This window comes from Lipomyces oligophaga, assembly GCF_038497815.1.
Source record: "Lipomyces oligophaga strain CBS 7107 unplaced genomic scaffold V1516scaffold_2, whole genome shotgun sequence".
Classification (NCBI taxonomy): Eukaryota; Fungi; Ascomycota; class Lipomycetes; order Lipomycetales; family Lipomycetaceae; genus Lipomyces; species [Lipomyces] oligophaga.
This window is the reverse complement of record NW_027117786.1, coordinates 490,625-507,264: the sequence shown is the minus strand read 5'-3', so window position 1 is coordinate 507,264 and position 16,640 is coordinate 490,625. Positions and strand designations below refer to the sequence as shown.

The 16,640-nt window shown below is 45.6% G+C and overlaps 8 protein-coding genes across 8 annotated transcripts; 3 read left to right on the top strand and 5 right to left on the bottom strand.

The window, feature by feature from the left end:
- Positions 1–354: 354 nt before the first annotated feature.
- On the top strand, positions 355–3,196 carry V1516DRAFT_619780 (uncharacterized protein; the record flags this gene model as incomplete). The annotated part of the gene is made up of 2 exons (XM_066919467.1): positions 355–431; positions 1,276–3,196. The coding sequence occupies 2 exons, from the start codon at positions 355–357 to the stop codon at positions 3,194–3,196; spliced, it is 1,998 nt and encodes a 665-aa protein (XP_066778750.1).
- Positions 3,192–4,527, bottom strand: V1516DRAFT_670463 (P-loop containing nucleoside triphosphate hydrolase protein). The gene is made up of 5 exons (XM_066921365.1): positions 4,361–4,527; positions 4,138–4,276; positions 4,061–4,066; positions 3,638–4,000; positions 3,192–3,538 (listed from the first exon to the last, which is right to left on the bottom strand). The coding sequence occupies exons 1-5, from the start codon at positions 4,411–4,413 to the stop codon at positions 3,434–3,436; spliced, it is 666 nt and encodes a 221-aa protein (XP_066778749.1). The 5' UTR covers positions 4,414–4,527; the 3' UTR covers positions 3,192–3,433.
- A 61-nt stretch (positions 4,528–4,588) lies between these two features.
- On the bottom strand, positions 4,589–5,829 carry V1516DRAFT_670458 (ribonuclease HII-domain-containing protein). The gene is made up of 2 exons (XM_066921364.1): positions 5,511–5,829; positions 4,589–5,456 (listed from the first exon to the last, which is right to left on the bottom strand). Exons 1-2 carry the CDS (start codon positions 5,677–5,679, stop codon positions 4,687–4,689), a joined length of 939 nt encoding a protein of 312 aa, XP_066778748.1. The 5' UTR covers positions 5,680–5,829; the 3' UTR covers positions 4,589–4,686.
- Positions 5,830–6,258: 429 nt separating this feature from the next.
- Positions 6,259–8,118, top strand: V1516DRAFT_621527 (Mif2/CENP-C like-domain-containing protein; the record flags this gene model as incomplete). The annotated part of the gene is made up of 2 exons (XM_066919527.1): positions 6,259–6,780; positions 6,886–8,118. The coding sequence occupies 2 exons, from the start codon at positions 6,259–6,261 to the stop codon at positions 8,116–8,118; spliced, it is 1,755 nt and encodes a 584-aa protein (XP_066778747.1).
- Positions 8,119–8,164: 46 nt separating this feature from the next.
- V1516DRAFT_621562 (CAP Gly-rich domain-containing protein) lies at positions 8,165–8,935 on the bottom strand (the record flags this gene model as incomplete). The annotated part of the gene is made up of 1 exon (XM_066919531.1): positions 8,165–8,935. One exon carries the CDS (start codon positions 8,933–8,935, stop codon positions 8,165–8,167), a length of 771 nt encoding a protein of 256 aa, XP_066778746.1.
- V1516DRAFT_162321 (S-adenosyl-L-methionine-dependent methyltransferase) lies at positions 8,595–9,972 on the top strand. The gene has a single exon (XM_066918680.1). The coding sequence runs from the start codon at positions 9,072–9,074 to the stop codon at positions 9,852–9,854; it is 783 nt and encodes a 260-aa protein (XP_066778745.1). The 5' UTR covers positions 8,595–9,071; the 3' UTR covers positions 9,855–9,972.
- A 432-nt stretch (positions 9,973–10,404) lies between these two features.
- Positions 10,405–13,824, bottom strand: V1516DRAFT_633522 (uncharacterized protein). Its single transcript, XM_066919980.1, has 2 exons — positions 13,237–13,824; positions 10,405–13,110 (listed from the first exon to the last, which is right to left on the bottom strand). The coding sequence occupies exons 1-2, from the start codon at positions 13,398–13,400 to the stop codon at positions 10,743–10,745; spliced, it is 2,532 nt and encodes an 843-aa protein (XP_066778744.1). The 5' UTR covers positions 13,401–13,824; the 3' UTR covers positions 10,405–10,742.
- Positions 13,825–14,255: 431 nt separating this feature from the next.
- V1516DRAFT_670450 (uncharacterized protein) lies at positions 14,256–15,809 on the bottom strand. The gene has a single exon (XM_066921363.1). The coding sequence runs from the start codon at positions 15,677–15,679 to the stop codon at positions 14,588–14,590; it is 1,092 nt and encodes a 363-aa protein (XP_066778743.1). The 5' UTR covers positions 15,680–15,809; the 3' UTR covers positions 14,256–14,587.
- Positions 15,810–16,640: the final 831 nt, after the last annotated feature.

Genomic DNA, 16,640 nt, shown 5'->3' with positions numbered 1-16,640 from the left:
CGAGAGTCAGCTGGCCTCGTGACGCGCTGACGGCGGTGGTCCTGGTACTGGCGGTACTGGTGGTAGTACTGGTAGTGAACCTGTGCTAATACTAGCTTGCTGGGCGGCGTTTGTATTTGTGTAATTTGCGTGTGAGCAGGCCCAATGGTGGTCTCTCGCGAGCGCGTCGCGTCTGGTAGCAGTCGCAGTCGCAGTCCCAGCTATGGTGCTGGTGCTGCTGCAGAGCCTGGCAGTACTTATATTCTTATTGTCCCTCCCTCGCCCGTCTCGCTTCCCATTCTTACCACGCAACCTTGCTCTCCTCCTTCCCCCTCTACTTTTTCGATCCTCGTCCCTTCTATAATATCCTGAGAAATGACGGCCAACGACTCGCCCGTCGTCGCAGAGGCACACAATGTTGTCGCCAATCCGGTCCCTCAGAAGTACTTTGAGTAAGTTGTCGCTGCCCGCGATCTTTTTGATCTCTCTCTTCTCCTCCTGTCCCCTTCTTCCGCATCCGTTGTATGCCAGCTTTGCTCAATTCAGTCACCTTCATACCTTCGACATCAGATCTGTCTACACGCTTCAGAATGCTCGTTAATCCCTTTTGTTCTGTCCAAATTCCGATTCCGTCTCCAGCCTCTTTACTCCAGATCCTCACCTCTGTCCGCTTCGGACCCCACGACGACAAACCCTAAACCCGCATATTAGACTGCCCAATCGACATTCCCTCGATCCTGACTCGTCAGTTCACATGCCCGCCGTCCGTTCGTCCTCAGTAATGCCGATGCGACTGCGAGATCCGATTTGCCAGTTTGGTCTTCTGCGCCAGCTACCGCCCTAAGCTCTCTCTTCTTTCTCGTGTCTGTCGTGGTCGTCGTCATTCTGTCGATGTTCTGGGGTTCTGCTCATGGCTGTCGATTTTTTTGCTGTCTCGTCACCTTGTCACTTGCCATGCTTTGAGCACTTGCCGCCTTTGACCCAACCCCTCCTCCTGTTCTTTCCCACACCCGTGCTGGTTCACATGTTTAATTTCAGCCGCACGTGCTTGTTCGGTTTCGTACTCGCGACTTCCTTTTCCGGTCGTACCTAGTGGATGTTGGGCTCGCTTGCGGGCAAACGCAAGCGAAGAAGTCTTGTCTGAGGATCAGCCGGTTAAAAATATTGAATGGAATCTTGTACGGAGTTTTGGCGGAACATGATGTGCAGGTTATATTTTATGAGCTGTGACTGATTTTGGATTTCTGAGATCTATTAATTTGTGTATATTTTTGTAAGTTGCTAACATGTTTGCAGGAAACACCCTTTCAGTCCCCACATCAAGGATCTCGATGAATACAAGTCGATGTACAAGGAGTCCATTGAGAGCCCCGATACATTCTGGTCCAAGATGGCGGATGATCTGCTTACTTTCTCTAAGCCGTATGACAAGGTTCATTTTGGCGGTTTTGAGTTTGGAGATCCTTCGTGGTTTCTCAATGGTGAGCTCAACGCTTCATACAATTGTGTCGACCGCTGGGCTCTCCAGGATCCTGATCGTGTCGCTATCATTTACGAGGCCGATGAGGAGAAAGATTCTCGCAAAATCACTTATGCTGAGCTTCTTCGTGAAGTTTCTCGTGTCGCCATGGTCCTTCAGTCTTTTGGTGTGACTCGTGGAGACACTGTTGCCATCTATATGCCAATGATTCCCGAGGCAATTGTTGCTCTTCTGGCTGTCACCCGACTTGGTGCGGTCCATACCGTCATTTTCGCGGGTTTCTCCTCCGGCTCGCTTGCTGACCGTGTCACCGATGCGAACTGCAAGGTTGTAATTACTACCGATGAAGGACGTCGTGGCGGTAAAGCCGTGTCCACAAAACGCATTGTAGATGATGCTCTCAAACAGTGCCCTGATGTTTCACACTGCTTAGTATATCGTCGTACTGGAGCTGAAATTCCCTGGACGGAAGGTCGTGATTTCTGGTGGCACGAGGAAATCGTCAAGTTCCGACCTTACTTTGCTCCTGTGAATGTTCCTTCTGAGCATCCTCTGTTCCTTCTCTATACCTCTGGATCTACCGGCAAGCCAAAGGGTGTTCTGCATACTACTGCTGGTTATCTTCTCGGAGCTGCGATGACAGGCAAATACGTGTTTGATATTCATCCTGGTGATGTCTACTTCACTGCTGGTGACGTTGGCTGGATCACTGGCCATACCTATGTCCTTTACGCGCCTTTGCTCCTTGGTGTCACTACTGTCGTTTTCGAGGGTACACCTGCATTCCCATCATTCTCACGCTACTGGGATATTATTGAAAAGTACAAAGCCACACAGTTCTATGTTGCTCCAACTGCACTTCGTCTTTTGAAACGTGCTGGTGATGAATATATCCACCATGATCTTTCATCAGTGCGCACACTTGGATCTGTTGGTGAACCCATTGCTCCTGAGATCTGGACTTGGTATCACGAGAAGATCGGTAATAAGGAGGCACACATTGTTGATACTTATTGGCAAACCGAGACTGGTTCCAATATTATCACGCCCTTGTCCGGAATTACACCTACGAAGCCAGGATCAGCATCGTTACCTTTCTTTGGCATTGAACCTGCTATCATTGACCCTGTCACTGGTGTTGAAATTGAGGGCAATGATGTCGAGGGAGTTCTTGCCTTGAAACGTGCTTGGCCATCTATGGCTCGATCCGTGTGGTATTCGCATGATCGGTATATGGACACTTATCTTAATCCTTATCCAGGCTACTACTTCACTGGTGACGGTGCTGGCCGTGACCACGAGGGTTATTACTGGATTCGGGGCCGAGTCGATGATGTTGTAAATGTGTCCGGCCATCGGTTGTCCACTGCAGAGATCGAAGCTGCACTTCTCTTGAACCATAATGTTGCAGAGTCTGCGGTTGTTGGAACTGCGGATGATCTTACTGGACAAGCTGTGAACGCATTTGTTGTTCTCAAACCTACTATTGACGAGTCCATCGCAGACATGAAGAAGGAACTTATTCTTACTGTTCGCAAGTCAATCGGTCCATTTGCCGCACCTAAGAACATTATTATTTTATCTGATCTTCCAAAGACGCGATCAGGCAAGATCATGCGACGAATTTTACGAAAGGTTCTTGCTGGAGAGGAAGATAGCCTGGGAGATATTACTACTCTGGCGAATCCCGAGATTGTCGAAGAAGTTATTTCTACTGTCAAAGCTGGCCGTAAATAAATTTGAAACTGGATTGATCATGTAATTTTTTTCTTTCTTTTGTTACTTTCTCTGCAAGGTGTGGTATTTTGAGTTACAATGTATTACCATCACAAATTAAGTGATCTAATGTAGGACGTAGATGCGATTAAACAATAATAAGGGGGATATTGTACTGACACAAGTGAAAAAGAGGGTGCGTATACATAGTTTGTATAGTAGATAGAAAAAAAGGGATGAAAGAGACTCGAAGCAGGGCTAGCAGCAGCCACCTTTATCTTTCACATCCTTCGAGGAATCTAGACCGATCTCTGGTGCTCCAGAGGAGCCATATTTAGCGCTGTTCATTTTGATTCCGTGGGCCTGAATAAGTGATCGGTTAGAATTGAAACGACATGAGTGAACTAGAATAGTATAGAGATGCCACACTAAGTGTGATATAGAAGAGGAACGGCCACATACCTTATCGTTGACGTCGAACTTTCCACCTTTAATTTTATAATAGATCTCTCTGGCGACTTGGAGATAGGCTTCCTCGACTCTATCACCTGTTTTCGCAGAGGTTTCGACAAAGTCCATTAAGCCGTTAGCATTTGCCCAGTCTCGAGCTTCGTCTGCAGCAACTTCTCGATGAGTTTCGGATAGATCTGATTTGTTACCAACGAGCAAGACGCAGATCTCCGGGTCTGCCTGCGCGCGAAGGTCGGACAACCATTCCTGGACATGAGAAAAAGTGTCGCGACGAGTCACATCGTAGACTAGAAGACATCCTGTTGCATTACGGAAATATGACCGAGTCACAGCTCTGTAATGTTCTTGGCCAGCCTAAACAAGGAATCGTTAAGAGTGAACTCGCTGAAATTAAAACATTTCGGCTTAACGTACAGTATCCTATACATCGTTAGAAAATCATTAAAATAATTTCTGGGTCAACAAAAATACACAGAAATGCAAAAGCATACCCATATTTGTAGTTTAATAAACACATTATCATCCACAGGTACAATCTTAGACCCAATCTCGGCGGCAATCGTAACATCATGTGTATCACTGAATGTATTATCAGTCAGCCGAATTGTCAGTGATGACTTTCCGCATGCTCTATTACAATTCATTTAAATCATTAGAAATTGAAATATAATATTGTGACAGCAATTCCTGATTGTTGTCGAGAATGTTACTCACGAGTCACCAATCATGACGATTTTAGCGATATAGTCCCATGTTTTCGAACTCATTTCCGCAACCAAATCTTCTTGTAGCTGTAATACCGTTTAAACACCTTCGCCTTCCCAAAAATAAAAAAAATCAACCAAAAATTGGCAAAACGTCCAAAAAAGCCGACTTCACAGTCCTAAAGTCATTTATCATCTATCCTCCGCATGCAGGAAGGCAATCTACGTAAATATCAAGTTATCGGCACTATACCCTCTGCTTACAGTATATTTACATAACATATTAAATAATCATATAAAGATGTACAATCGCTGTAATCTCACTTTTCCTTAGTGTCATATAGTTGCTGGATTACCAAACCAATACTCCTTTTTAATCTGAGCGGTGAAGTCCAGCTTTCCATTCGCATCGGGCCAGTCGACCTTTACAAAGTTGTCATTTTTGTCAAGCAGGTCTTTGGCAGTCCCCCACGAGAAACGAACTACGGGAGACCAGCCAAAAACAGGATCCAGATTTTCTTTCAGCCAAGTAACCGTTCTTGCATCACCGGGATATCCACTCCCCCAGTCAGCCATTTCACCATATTCGGTGCCTGGAGAGCTGGCAGATCCAGCCTCAGATCTACGTAACAGTGCCAAATCTCGAGTAACTTTGGCACACACACTGGCCGCAGAGACAATCGGAAAGAGAGAATCGGCCTTTTTTGTAACTCGAATTTTGGCTTGCGGGAAATGCTTGGATAGCTTAGCTTGGTAAGATTCGGGAGGACCTACCGTGTCGACATAGATCTCCTCGATTTTAATCCCAGCACGGTACACATCTGAAATCAGTGCAATAGTAGTATCATGAGCTTGTTCGTTTAGATTATACGAACCAGAGTGATGCGACTGTAGCATGCCTTTAGATATATCTCTCGCGCTCATAATCCGAGTCGCATAGCCGACATTAGCAAATAAGGAGTCGTCTTGATCTGACTCTCTGCAAAGTTGTTCGAACAAGTTCATTCGCACTTGATGCGTTAATGTTTTGGAATCCGCAAATCCGGAATTGGAAAGTGTTGACTCATACTGTTTAGGACAATAGCTCAGTGCGTAAACCATCGCTCCTAAATTTAAGAATTAGATGCATGATCTGATTAGCCGTACACATTGTAACTTACCGAGAACCGGGCCACGGCCAGCTTCATCCACGCCTAAGATACATGGATCAGCAGGAGATTCGGCGATATTTTTAGGGATCGGTGAATGATATGTGCATGATATATTTTCGTCTTCAATCGACGAGACACTGAGCGGAACAAAGCCAGATTCACGCGTAGTTTGGGACATGAGTTACGCGCTCTTCTACCGACTATTACTGGATCTTGACACTCTCAAGTTAATTTAAGAGGTATATAAACTATGTGAATTATATATGCTTATGTATATATATATCAGTTTATATCGTCTTCAGTCATTTTATTTTCTTATGAGTTATCCAATACATGTAAATTCTAGTCGATTTGTGAGAAGTTGGTCGGTCGACTTTCAGGGTAACTGGGACAAGCATTGTTATGTTGATTCACTCACTCATCAACAGACAAGATTCAAGTAGAAGTTATTGCTATTCCAACATTATTGGTATTATTGGTATAAATAGGTGCGATAGCAATATTGGTGATATTGGTTTGCATAACATCTGCGTACCAGCAGTGTATTATTCGGACCGGTCGGGATTCCCAAAAGTCGTTGTTTGTTTACATTCAATATGGCTTCTCCACGACGGCAGTCACGTCCAACAAATTTCTCCGAGCTCGGCGTCGTAGGAAGGTACTGTTTTTGATATTGACAAATTTTCAAACACTGAGATTGAATAATAGACATACTGGTCTTCGGATCGAGAATACTGGTGCTCGAGACGCGTATGGGATGGAAGACATGGACGCGTTCTTCAGTCCCAAAGATCTACCCAAAGGCGCATCAGAGCTATCCCAAAGCAACTTGACTCTAGAGGCGGAGCAGTCGATGGAAATAACGAGTCCAGGCGACGAAAACGGAAAGCAACTGGGAGATGAAGGATTACCTACGCAAACTAATACAAGCGATGGAGGGATTTTACCACGTCGAACGCCGGTTAAGACCCATATCGGCTCACCACCACGACGAAATGATGTAGCGGCGAAGTTCAAAGCTGTTGTGTCGCGCAAGTTAGACTTTTCATCCTTTCCACTCGTTTTGAGTACTTCGAAGAAGACGAATGAAAGTATCATCGATAAGCCTGTTCCGAAACGGCCGTTTTCAATTGCTGATTATGATGATATTGAAGGGGAAGAACAGCAGCAAGTTATGAGAGATCCAATTCATCATCAAGTTCAAGAAGATGATGACGTAGAAATGGAAATTGATTCTGCTGAATCTGAAAATGCTGATCAATTTAATGAATCTGAAGAAGTGGGATACCGAGTTGAAGTACATAGTCGCGATGGATCTGAAACTTCATTTCGAACAGCGGGTGAAGACTCAGATAATTCAGTTGAACAAGATGATGGGTTTGAGGGGAAGTTAGACTATTTTAAAGATCGGAAAGAACGCGAGAAGCGACAAGGAGAAACACGATTGCGAAAGATCGAAGCTGAACAGAGAAGAAGCATAGCTCAGATAAGAGCTGGCAAGAATATTAAAAAGAGACAGATAGAATCAGAAAGTGAGGAGGAAGCAGACGTGGAAGAAGAAGAAGAAGAAGAAGAAGAAGAAGAAGAAGAAATGAGAGAGCTTTTTATTGATGACGATGCTGCAGAAGATTCATCAGAAGATGGTGATCTTGAACATGAAAATTCTGCAGAACAGAACCACGAAGTTAAACAGGATGAAATTGAACAAGATGAAGTGGAAGAAGGTGAAGCTGAAGAAATTCCTAGATTGAAAGCTCGACGGTCTGATTCTGGCCATAAAATGGTCAGGAAATCTAAATCGCGGTCGAAGGCAAAATCGAAGCCAGAACCAAAACAAAAGTCAAAGGCAAGAACGAAATCAGTGATTGGTGATGATTCAGATGTCCAATCTGAAGACAAAAAGTCTGGCTACGTTAAGCCATTACTACACCCGGACTCGGCGATAACACCCAATGTTCGTCGATCGACTAGAATCCATATTCCTCCAGTCGCATACTGGAGGAATGAGAAGGTGATTTACAAGCAAGAGCGGGACCCTGTGACATCTATAAAAATGCCACAAGCTTCTGGAGTATATCTTGTTGATTCTCCAGCAGTCAGTAGTACGGCTGCACATCGACGTATGGGTCGGCCTAAGAAAAGGCGGACCAAACTTGAGAGCGATTCATCTGACGCCGAGGAAGGCGGTGAAGATGAACCTGAAGAAATCTGGGCCGATATTAACGATTTCACTGATCCTAACACCATACAAACACAAAGAATTGCAGTTGGATCCAACGGAATTCACTATCAAACGACGAATGCTTCGTTCCAATTTTTCAAATCTTTCGACGAAAGTGGATTTCTTGCTGCTGGTGTCTTGCAACTTCCTGTAGGGATTTCCAAGCCGACGCGGGATTCTAAGCACAACATGCTGATATTTTGCGTGATTGAAGGGCATGTCGAGGCGACCGTCAATGGCACATCATTTCGGCTGAAAAGAACTGGCCATTTCTTAGTTCCTAGAGGTAATGACTACTCAATAAGCAACGTTGGACGACGGAAGGCTATCTTGTTTTTTGGGCAGGCTACAGATACTTTGTTTAATTATCGACTGCAAAACGAGAATAGTGATTAAGTATTGGTGTACGAATAAGATTAGTGCAGATTTAATATTGTAAAATTTAAATTTCTTCCTCGTCGTCCTCGTCTAGATCAAAATCATCGAGAGGAGGGAAATTGCCGACTGTGATTTTATCTGGTCTCACGAACGAGCCGAATTTTGGATTAGCGGTGAAATATCGTCTACCTTGAACTGAGCCATCGTTTTTACCAACTGGCTCATCAAACGCTATACCGATCCATATATCATTTGTATCTGAGCCAGGACTTGAGGGTGATAGAGACGGTAATTCGGGCACCCGACCGATATATCGAACTGATCCTCGACGATCGTCATGGTTGACGAAACATCTGCTTCCCACAGTAATTCCAGATTCCGAAACGATATCCCGGTAATTTATTTGATTAGAGGAATTATCATTCTTATTCTCAGCAAATCGCCCAAGTTTATGTAGCTTCTTGTAGGCTCGTACGGTACCGGGCCTAGCCTCGTATTCTGCGTCCGTCAACTCGAACTTCTCCACTTGCGATACGTCTTCAAAATTTTGACGCGTTGATATAGGTCTAGTATCAGATACATGGAGTCTCGCCAAAGGCACAAGTGCTTCTTGAAATTCAGATAATATCACGTCATCTTCTGTTCGGCCGACAGGCGCTATAAGTCGGACAGGTGTCTCTGACTCGGCAATATAAATACTTAGTTCTTGAGATGATGACGGAATTCCGGTAATTCGTTCAAGACGTGACTTAAGATAACTGATTGTCCATTGCGGGGATATTCTGCGCTCAGAAACTGTATCGTCTGATGAGACAAATAACGAAACATCTGCCATTGCCGTGCTATCGTGCAGTAATAGCTCGACTCATGATGGTTCTTTTGTCGTGTTCCCCATGTTCCATTGACGCGTCCATACACGCGCAATCACGTGACTATAGGTGATAAAATTTTAGATCATTTTTGTTCGCAAGATGTCAATTTACAACACCTTTCGGGAACAGCATGACTTATTTACAACAATGGTAGCAAAAGGGTCTGATCCTGTAAATCCAGATCAACTCGTCGATGCGGAGCGACTAGAAAACGAGCATGTACACGCGGTCTATAATCGGATAGCTCCGCACTTCTCGTCAACCCGGTATAAAGGCTGGCCGGTAGTCGAGCGATATCTGGAGAGGCAAGAGCCCGGCTCGATAGGGTTAGATATAGGATGTGGGAACGGGAAGTATATCGCGGCATCGAAATCAGTGTATTTACTTGGAATGGACCGGAGTCAAGAGTTGGTTTTCTGTGCGCGCGACGCGTGGAGGCTCAATCAGATCCGGCATGGTGATGTTGGTGTTGGCGACGGACTCGAGATGCCAGCGCCGACCGGGCGGTTTGATTTCGCGATTTCGGTAGCTGTTGTGCACCATTTCGCCACACGTCAGCGGCGAATACAAGCACTCAGAGAGCTCATCAGGGTTGTTCGTCCAGGTGGTTCCGCGTTCGTATCGGCCTGGGCATTAGAACAAACAGCTACGAGTCGTCGTGGCTGGACAGCTGCCGACTACCAAGATCTGTTTGTACCTTGGGTTACCAGAAAACAGGGCAATCCGGATTCGCACTCGGAGAATGTGGAAAAAAGATTCTACCACCTTTACCGACAGGACGAGCTTGTGGAGGATATGAGAACCGCAGGCGGCATAATATTAGACAGTGGATATGAAAAAGATAATTGGTGGGTGGTTGCGTCTCCTATCACAGAGCCATAACATTCCGTTCAACTATTGTTCTATTGTTAGTTGTTATTGCTAGTTCCTCTTGCACTGCTCCTGAACTGCTTTGCAGCTGCATTTACCCTTATTGTACCTGCTACACTGTGCCTCTCCACTACACTACTAGAGTAGACAGGATAATGTCCGATACATCTACATTCCACAGTCCAGAATCCCTGCAATCTTATTTTGCTTAATCCAGTCCAGATCGACTCTCAGACCCTCTCGTCGCTGTCACATACCAATCCACAGCCACTGGTGCGGTGTTTCCTTACCCTTCTCCTGCAAGAGAGCCCTGAAAGATTGTGTAAAATAAACAGCAATAACAGCAGTAACCGATAAGAATCTACTCCATTGTAAAGTCATGCTCAGTAAAATTAGGTCACACCTCATAATCCATTCTAGTCGTCTTCATCCTTGTGGACCAATCCAAAAGTAGACTTACTCCGAAGATCGTTGGCAGGGTCTGAACCTTAAACCCAATCCCCTATCTATGCTCACCAGCTCCCTTTTTCCAGTACTCTTCATTTAAGATACATACGAATTATATAATTAATAAATAAATTCAATTATTATTGCTACTGTCAAGAAATCAAACCCGTAGTTCTCGTACTATATAAATAATATACACAACATCATTCACCAATCATCGGCAAATTAACGTTTATACTCATCTTATTCTTGCAAAGGCATTCACAAAAAATAAGAGAAACAAAAACTCGAAACAAAGAAAACGTTAGAAAATGTTAAAAGAACAAAGATTCAAAACGAGAATTCTTGAAAACAAGCAAAAAAAATAAAAGTAGGAAGAGAAAAAAAAAGCAACCGCCGTTCGAACGGAAAGTTTAACCGTAAATAAAACAACAAAAAAAACTCAATTTAAAACTACAAGTGCTTCTCCTCCTCATAGTAGGGCGGAAGTCCTTGCCGTTCAATACTGCCCTTCTCATTAAAGAACGAACCTTCGTCCGAAATTCCGATAATACCAGCCGTATTCTCAACCTCCGTAGTAGACCATCCATAAGGATCCCGAGGAATCCAAAGGAATGGCGCTTGTGCCACAACTGAGGGATTCTCGTACGCTCCACGCTCATCGTCAACTGTAAATTCAGCAACGGGCCAATCAGGAATCATAGTGTTGCGAACTTCAACATAGGAAGAATAAATGTCTGGCCGCAAAAACCTCCAGATCGCGTTTGAATATCGTGCCTTTAGACGCGACTGTTCATAGGCCGCCGCAGCTTCAATGTCATCCGCATTGTTTGTGGATTTTTCGGTCAACGTAGGCGAAGGTCCAGATCCAGATCCTGGAGTACCCGAAGGACCTGCGTGCAAGGCATGTTCAAGTTGGATGCTCTTGGGCATAGCATCAATCAAAGGAATCACAGCACTCTTCAAAGTGACGTGGAAGAATACTGTGAATCCAAGCATAATAGCTGTCAAAACAATACAAGCCCAGTTCTTACCAACAGCAAATAAGCCAATCAAGCAAACAAGTGAAAGATACAGTCCGGTAAAAGTCTGCCACAACGCACGAGGATATCCTAGACCAGTCATATCGATTTCAGGTCGATAGACGTACAAGAAATTGTACAAGAAAGCCAAGTACAAGACGGAAAATGCGACTGCAGTGATCACCAGAATGAGAGGAGAAATAATGGAATATGTCAACGAGATGACAGCCAAATTAGTGTAAACGGGATAAATAGTACCCCAGCCAAGACTGGACAACTTGATATAACGAGTAAACATCTTTCTCGGAGTGCCATCAAGAATACGGGGAAGAATCTTGGAAATGATCAACGCAACAATCTGGAGGAATAAACCACCTCCAACAGAGAAACCCTGAAGAATGATGTAAGAAATGAAAAAGTTAGAAGACTTGGGTAAATTCGTCGCTAGCAAGCTCATCGCCGAAGTCGGATCGTTCACAATCTGAGTTACGACAGAAGCAGCAGATGAGGTGATAGTAGTAACCAAGAACACCTGTACTACCTGGAATGCGAAATACGAGTTCTGAACCTTGTACTCGACAACAGATGTAGATGGAGCACCCGAAAGCTTGGCCATCAATCGAAGAATGATAGGCAAGAGCATCATAAGCACTGCAAGAAGAATTGTTGGTAATAGAGAGGTGATAAGACCATACAAAACTTTCGGACAATTGAGAATGAAACGTAAGAAATGAACTTTGTCAGTCAAATAGGTGATATTCGAAATAGCACCGACAGCAGCGACTGGAATGGCCCAGAAGATAACAAGAACAGTGATGAAAGCATTAGTACCGAAGACACGGATTAGGCGCTCCCACCAAAGAATACGCATGTTTGGCCAGATGATGGTTTCCGGGGCAATACCATGGAACCGGGGAGCCATATGCAAAGGTACGTGGTGCGAAACAAGCTGATAGGCATCGAATGCAGCTTCAGGTGTGGCGAATTCAACGAAGCAAGAATTAAGGCGCTTGCCAGTCAAAGCCTCGTCTTGAAGCTCACGAATCTCAGTATTGAGCTCACCGATCTTGGCGCGGTTGTAGTCAATCGTGTCAACTTTCTTACCAATAAGGAATTTCAGCTTGCGGTGAGGACGCTTCTTGTCTGGAACATAATCAGAAATGGGGCCTGCAGTTCCTGCAAGCTCAGGGTTCTTCTTATCGGCCTTCTTCTTGTTCTTCATGGCAGTTTTGAGAAGAGAAACTTCCGCGTTCTCAAGCTGAATTGCAAGTTTATCGCGCTCGGCAACCTTCTTCTCAAGTTCAGCAACGCTTCGGTTAATCCAAACATTCTTGGCCTCAGGGAAAAGACTGAGAATAGTTCGCTCATTGAGATAACTTTCCGGAACGGTCTGGAAAAGCACGGTTCGGAAAGAAATACGCGACCAATAGTAAGGCGAGGTGAGAACAGCCTGACGGACCGAAATGAAATAGATAAACTCGCGATAAATGATGAAGAGAATTACACCAAAGTAAATCCACATCAAAAACACGTGAGCATAGTAGCGCTTCTGGTTCTCGATATTGGAAAACGAGAGAATATCGAGACCGGTGTTTCCAGCTCCTCCGGTGGCATTAACAGGAAGTAAGATCGGATAAAGAAGAACGATACCGATACAGCAGATGAAAATGACCAACTTCAAGTAGCGGAGGAAGAAATAGCCGTCGAGGCCAGATTGGCGGAGAACATAGGCATCTGATTTGAAAACAAGATCTTTAATCCAGAAAATAAAGTTGTTCGAAAGAGGCTCAGTATGATAACTAGAAAAGTCAGTAACGGAAACTCAAAAAAGGCTCCGGTCGGGGCCGAAATTGACCCTGGTCGACCCCGGTCGAACAGGGTTTGACTAGGGCAGGGAGACGACGGAGAAAAAAAGAAGCACGTACTTGTCTGGGATAGTCTCGATGAACGACTTGGGTTGGTAGAGTCTAATGAATTTCCGGCGGAAGATTAGAAAGAGCAGAACAAAAACTGCACAGATTACTCCATTGTAGATAACTGCGGATACGAAGGACGAGGTAGAGGACGCAGTGCTAGAGTCTGAGGCCATTATGAAAGGGGTGCTCTAGGAAAGTAGCCGGCCAGATCGCAGAAAGGCGGCGGAGATGGGCAGAGCCGAGCGGTTAAATAGAAGAGGGGATACAAATAAGTCTGCAGAAGCAGAGAAACCTGTCTAGACGCTGTCTGAGGAGGGAGAAACGTCAAGCGCGGCAGCTGGATGCAATACGTGCTCACCGAAACAACGCAAAAACAAAGAGCAGCAAAACGACCTGCGTCAGTAACCTAAGGTCTATCAGGAACAGGCAGTCTTAGATCACGTAGTACACGGAGTCGATTTTCAGCGCGAGCTCGTTATTATATATATATATAAATATATCTGTCTATCTATATATCAATATATACGCGAACGTAATCGAAATCGATGCGAGTGACGAAGGGTAGAGCGTGAGAGTGATAGGAGAAGAAGGGAGAGAATCCGAAAGAGTGACGACTGTCGGAACGGGGGACCAGCAATCATCATATAATCTCGTCGGGACGGCTTGCAGATGAATGTCTCGGCCTGAGGGTTTCAAAGACGCAGCCAATGTGGCTGTGGAGGCAGATGAATCTGTGGCGGGTGCAGAGATGATGATGATCCACATGGGACGTGTACTGCCAGCCCAGCGACTTGGTCGTGTTTAGGGACTAGCGGCGTCGCCAGAGCAACGGTCAACACGGCTGTGGCCCGGGCCTCAGGCGGCATCTCGTGTGGCAAGTGGCTGGGACCGACACCCTGATTATGTAACGAACCCAAAAAGTGAGGGAAATCAGCCCTGAGACGAAACAAATGACGGCAAGAAAAAGGCTTCGATTTGGTTTCTAGACGATTACCGTTTTTTGGTGATCTTCTACGTCTTCGGCGGAAGGCTCTTTTTTACTTTTAACGCTATCGAAGAGGAAGGTTACGGACGGCGGGCGGGCACCCTGTCCCGCCCGCCTGCAGGCGTATCACTTATTTTATTTTATCCAGCGCGGATTGTGATATTGTTTGTTCTATCTACACTGATGTCTGATTCTTCGTCGCGTATGACGTAGTCCGATAACTGTCCAGAGCGCGCATGCTGCTGCACCACGACATATACACAGCAAGCAGCAAGCATCAAGCATCAGGCATCAAGAAGAAATCGGCGCTCATTTATTGTGTCTTGCTGTTTCGCACTCGCCTGCCTCTTTACCACAACAGGTGTATGTATGTCCTCAGGCATACAGGGCGTACTCGCTGGCGTCATTAAACCTCCACAAACCAGCTGCGCGGGCAGCCTGCATCACCTTCGCTCCCTCCACATCAGTCACAGCTCGATTGAGCTCGCTGTACCGAATGCCACTGCCTCGCGTTCGTGGACGCCCAACGTGTCCGGACGGGTAGTATTGGGTCATCACGTGCACAAAGCTGTCCCTGTCGACCTCGTCCGCTATGAACTTCATTATCGAGGCCGAATCCTGCTCGTAGGTCGGCATGATGAGATGGCGGATCAGTACGCCCTGCTTTGCGAGTCCGTCGGCCGTGAACTTGAGTACGCCGACCTGCTTGGTCATTTCCTTGAGCGCGTTCCTGGCCGCCTCGGGATAGTGCTCGCTTTTCAACAGGCGTTTCGCGGTGGCTGGCTCCCAGACCTTGAAGTCCGCCAGGTAGATGTCCACTAGGCCGTCCATTAGCCGTAGGCTTGCCTCGCTATCGAACGAAGACGTATTATACACTATCGGCACCGTCAGTCCGAGATCTCGTGCCTTGATTATCGCCTTGACGACTATCGGCACGACGTGCTCGGGCGTCACAAGGTTGATATTATGGCAATTGCCCAGGTCCTGCAGCTTCACCATCCACTCTCCGATTTCCTCTGCGGTTAGCATTTCTCCAGCGTCCGGAACGTGTGCTGTCTCGTAGTTCTGGCAAAAAACGCATCGCAGGTTACATGAGGAGAAAAATATGGTGCCGCTTCCGTTCGTGCCGGTCAGACAGGGCTCTTCTCCAAAGTGCGGTGAAATGGTCGACACTGGCACTCGGTCTGCTCCTACTGCGCAATACCCTCTGTCTGTATATCTGTCGACTCCACAGTCGTGAGGACATAATCTGCAGTCCTTCAAGTGTTTATCTGATTCCTCGATTTTGGCGGCCAGAGTTTCCGGGCTCTGACGTAGATAGTTTGGGAAATAGTCGTCTAATAGATATTCCGGAGGGATTCGAATCGTCCGCCTACCTAGATTTGCTATCGAAATTCTCGCAGCACTTGGCCGTAGGGTAAAAATGTGCTTAACAAAGAATATGGTTCTCTGTGTGCGTCCCCACATCCCTCTTGATTTCTCCAAACTTTCAGCTGCCGAACATATTAATCCTTTGACTTTATTTCTATCGTCGTCCTATTTGAAATCGTGCGGCGTCAATAGTTGATTTGGAAGATTGATTAGGGTCCTCCCAATATGTGCATCCTGAATTGAAGCGAGAGTACGGTGTTCGAATGGAAATTGAATTGTTCAAGGTTTATGTACAAAATGTATTAGAAGAGTAGAGATACATGTGGGGAAAGATCAAAAAATAACTACATTACAACGCAAAAGCCGGGCTTGTCGCCTTTGGGTGGATATTTGCTTCCTTCCGGCTTCTCACAAGTGCACCTAGAACGAGGATGTCAGCCTTCTTAGCTACTCACTTTTCTATCGATCTTCATGCATATATGTATTTGAGGTACAGTAGGCAGAATGAATCATCGACAGCAAATGAAGTTCGTAAAAACTACGCAAATCATACCATTGTGTCTCTGGAACACCATCCAACACCTGCGGAATATGTTTGCCACATCCCCACCACGTCTTTCCTGCTAACAGATTGTCAGAAGCAAAACAGAGGCCACAATAGCAAAGCGTACTCACAGCAGTTCGAACACGTTGATGCTAAGCACATTATTGGTACCAATTGCTGTCTGATTTACAAATAGAAATATTGAAGTATTAGAGCAGGAGTTAACGTGCAGGTCGCGAACAACACAAACTCCTGTATTTGTCCCACTTGCCTACGTATGTAAGGTTTGTGAGTCCAACATCCAGCGCACAATGCACAATGCATAAGGTACAATGCGCATTTTTTGTGTAAAACTTAGTGAAAGTTTACAGAGTTGCAAACTTGGACTAGCAGCACAAGCTGCAGGATCCGATGTGGACCAGTGGTTTCACGAGGTCCGGTGCCTTGACGTGCCTGTTCAGGCTTGTTAGAGTCCCTTCGGCTACGTCCCTCCACGGTCAGTAAGAGCAGGAT

Excerpts from the sequence above, each read along its gene's own strand:
- V1516DRAFT_670458 (XM_066921364.1), bottom strand. The coding sequence starts at position 5,679 with ATGTCCCAAACTACGCGTGAATCTGGCTTTGTTCCGCTCAGTGTCTCG. Across the intron at positions 5,457-5,510 it reads TGGCCGTGGCCCGGTTCTCG|GAGCGATGGTTTACGCACTG; the intron begins GTAAGTTACAAT and ends TCTTAAATTTAG.
- V1516DRAFT_162321 (XM_066918680.1), top strand. The coding sequence starts at position 9,072 with ATGTCAATTTACAACACCTTTCGGGAACAGCATGACTTATTTACAACA.
- V1516DRAFT_633522 (XM_066919980.1), bottom strand. The coding sequence starts at position 13,400 with ATGGCCTCAGACTCTAGCACTGCGTCCTCTACCTCGTCCTTCGTATCC. Across the intron at positions 13,111-13,236 it reads ATCGAGACTATCCCAGACAA|TTATCATACTGAGCCTCTTT; the intron begins GTACGTGCTTCT and ends TGACTTTTCTAG.
- V1516DRAFT_670450 (XM_066921363.1), bottom strand. The coding sequence starts at position 15,679 with ATGTGGGGACGCACACAGAGAACCATATTCTTTGTTAAGCACATTTTT.
- V1516DRAFT_670463 (XM_066921365.1), bottom strand. The coding sequence starts at position 4,413 with ATGAGTTCGAAAACATGGGACTATATCGCTAAAATCGTCATGATTGGT. Across the intron at positions 4,277-4,360 it reads ATCGTCATGATTGGTGACTC|AGCATGCGGAAAGTCATCAC; the intron begins GTGAGTAACATT and ends GAATTGTAATAG. Across the intron at positions 3,539-3,637 it reads AGTTCGACGTCAACGATAAG|GCCCACGGAATCAAAATGAA; the intron begins GTATGTGGCCGT and ends TCACTTATTCAG.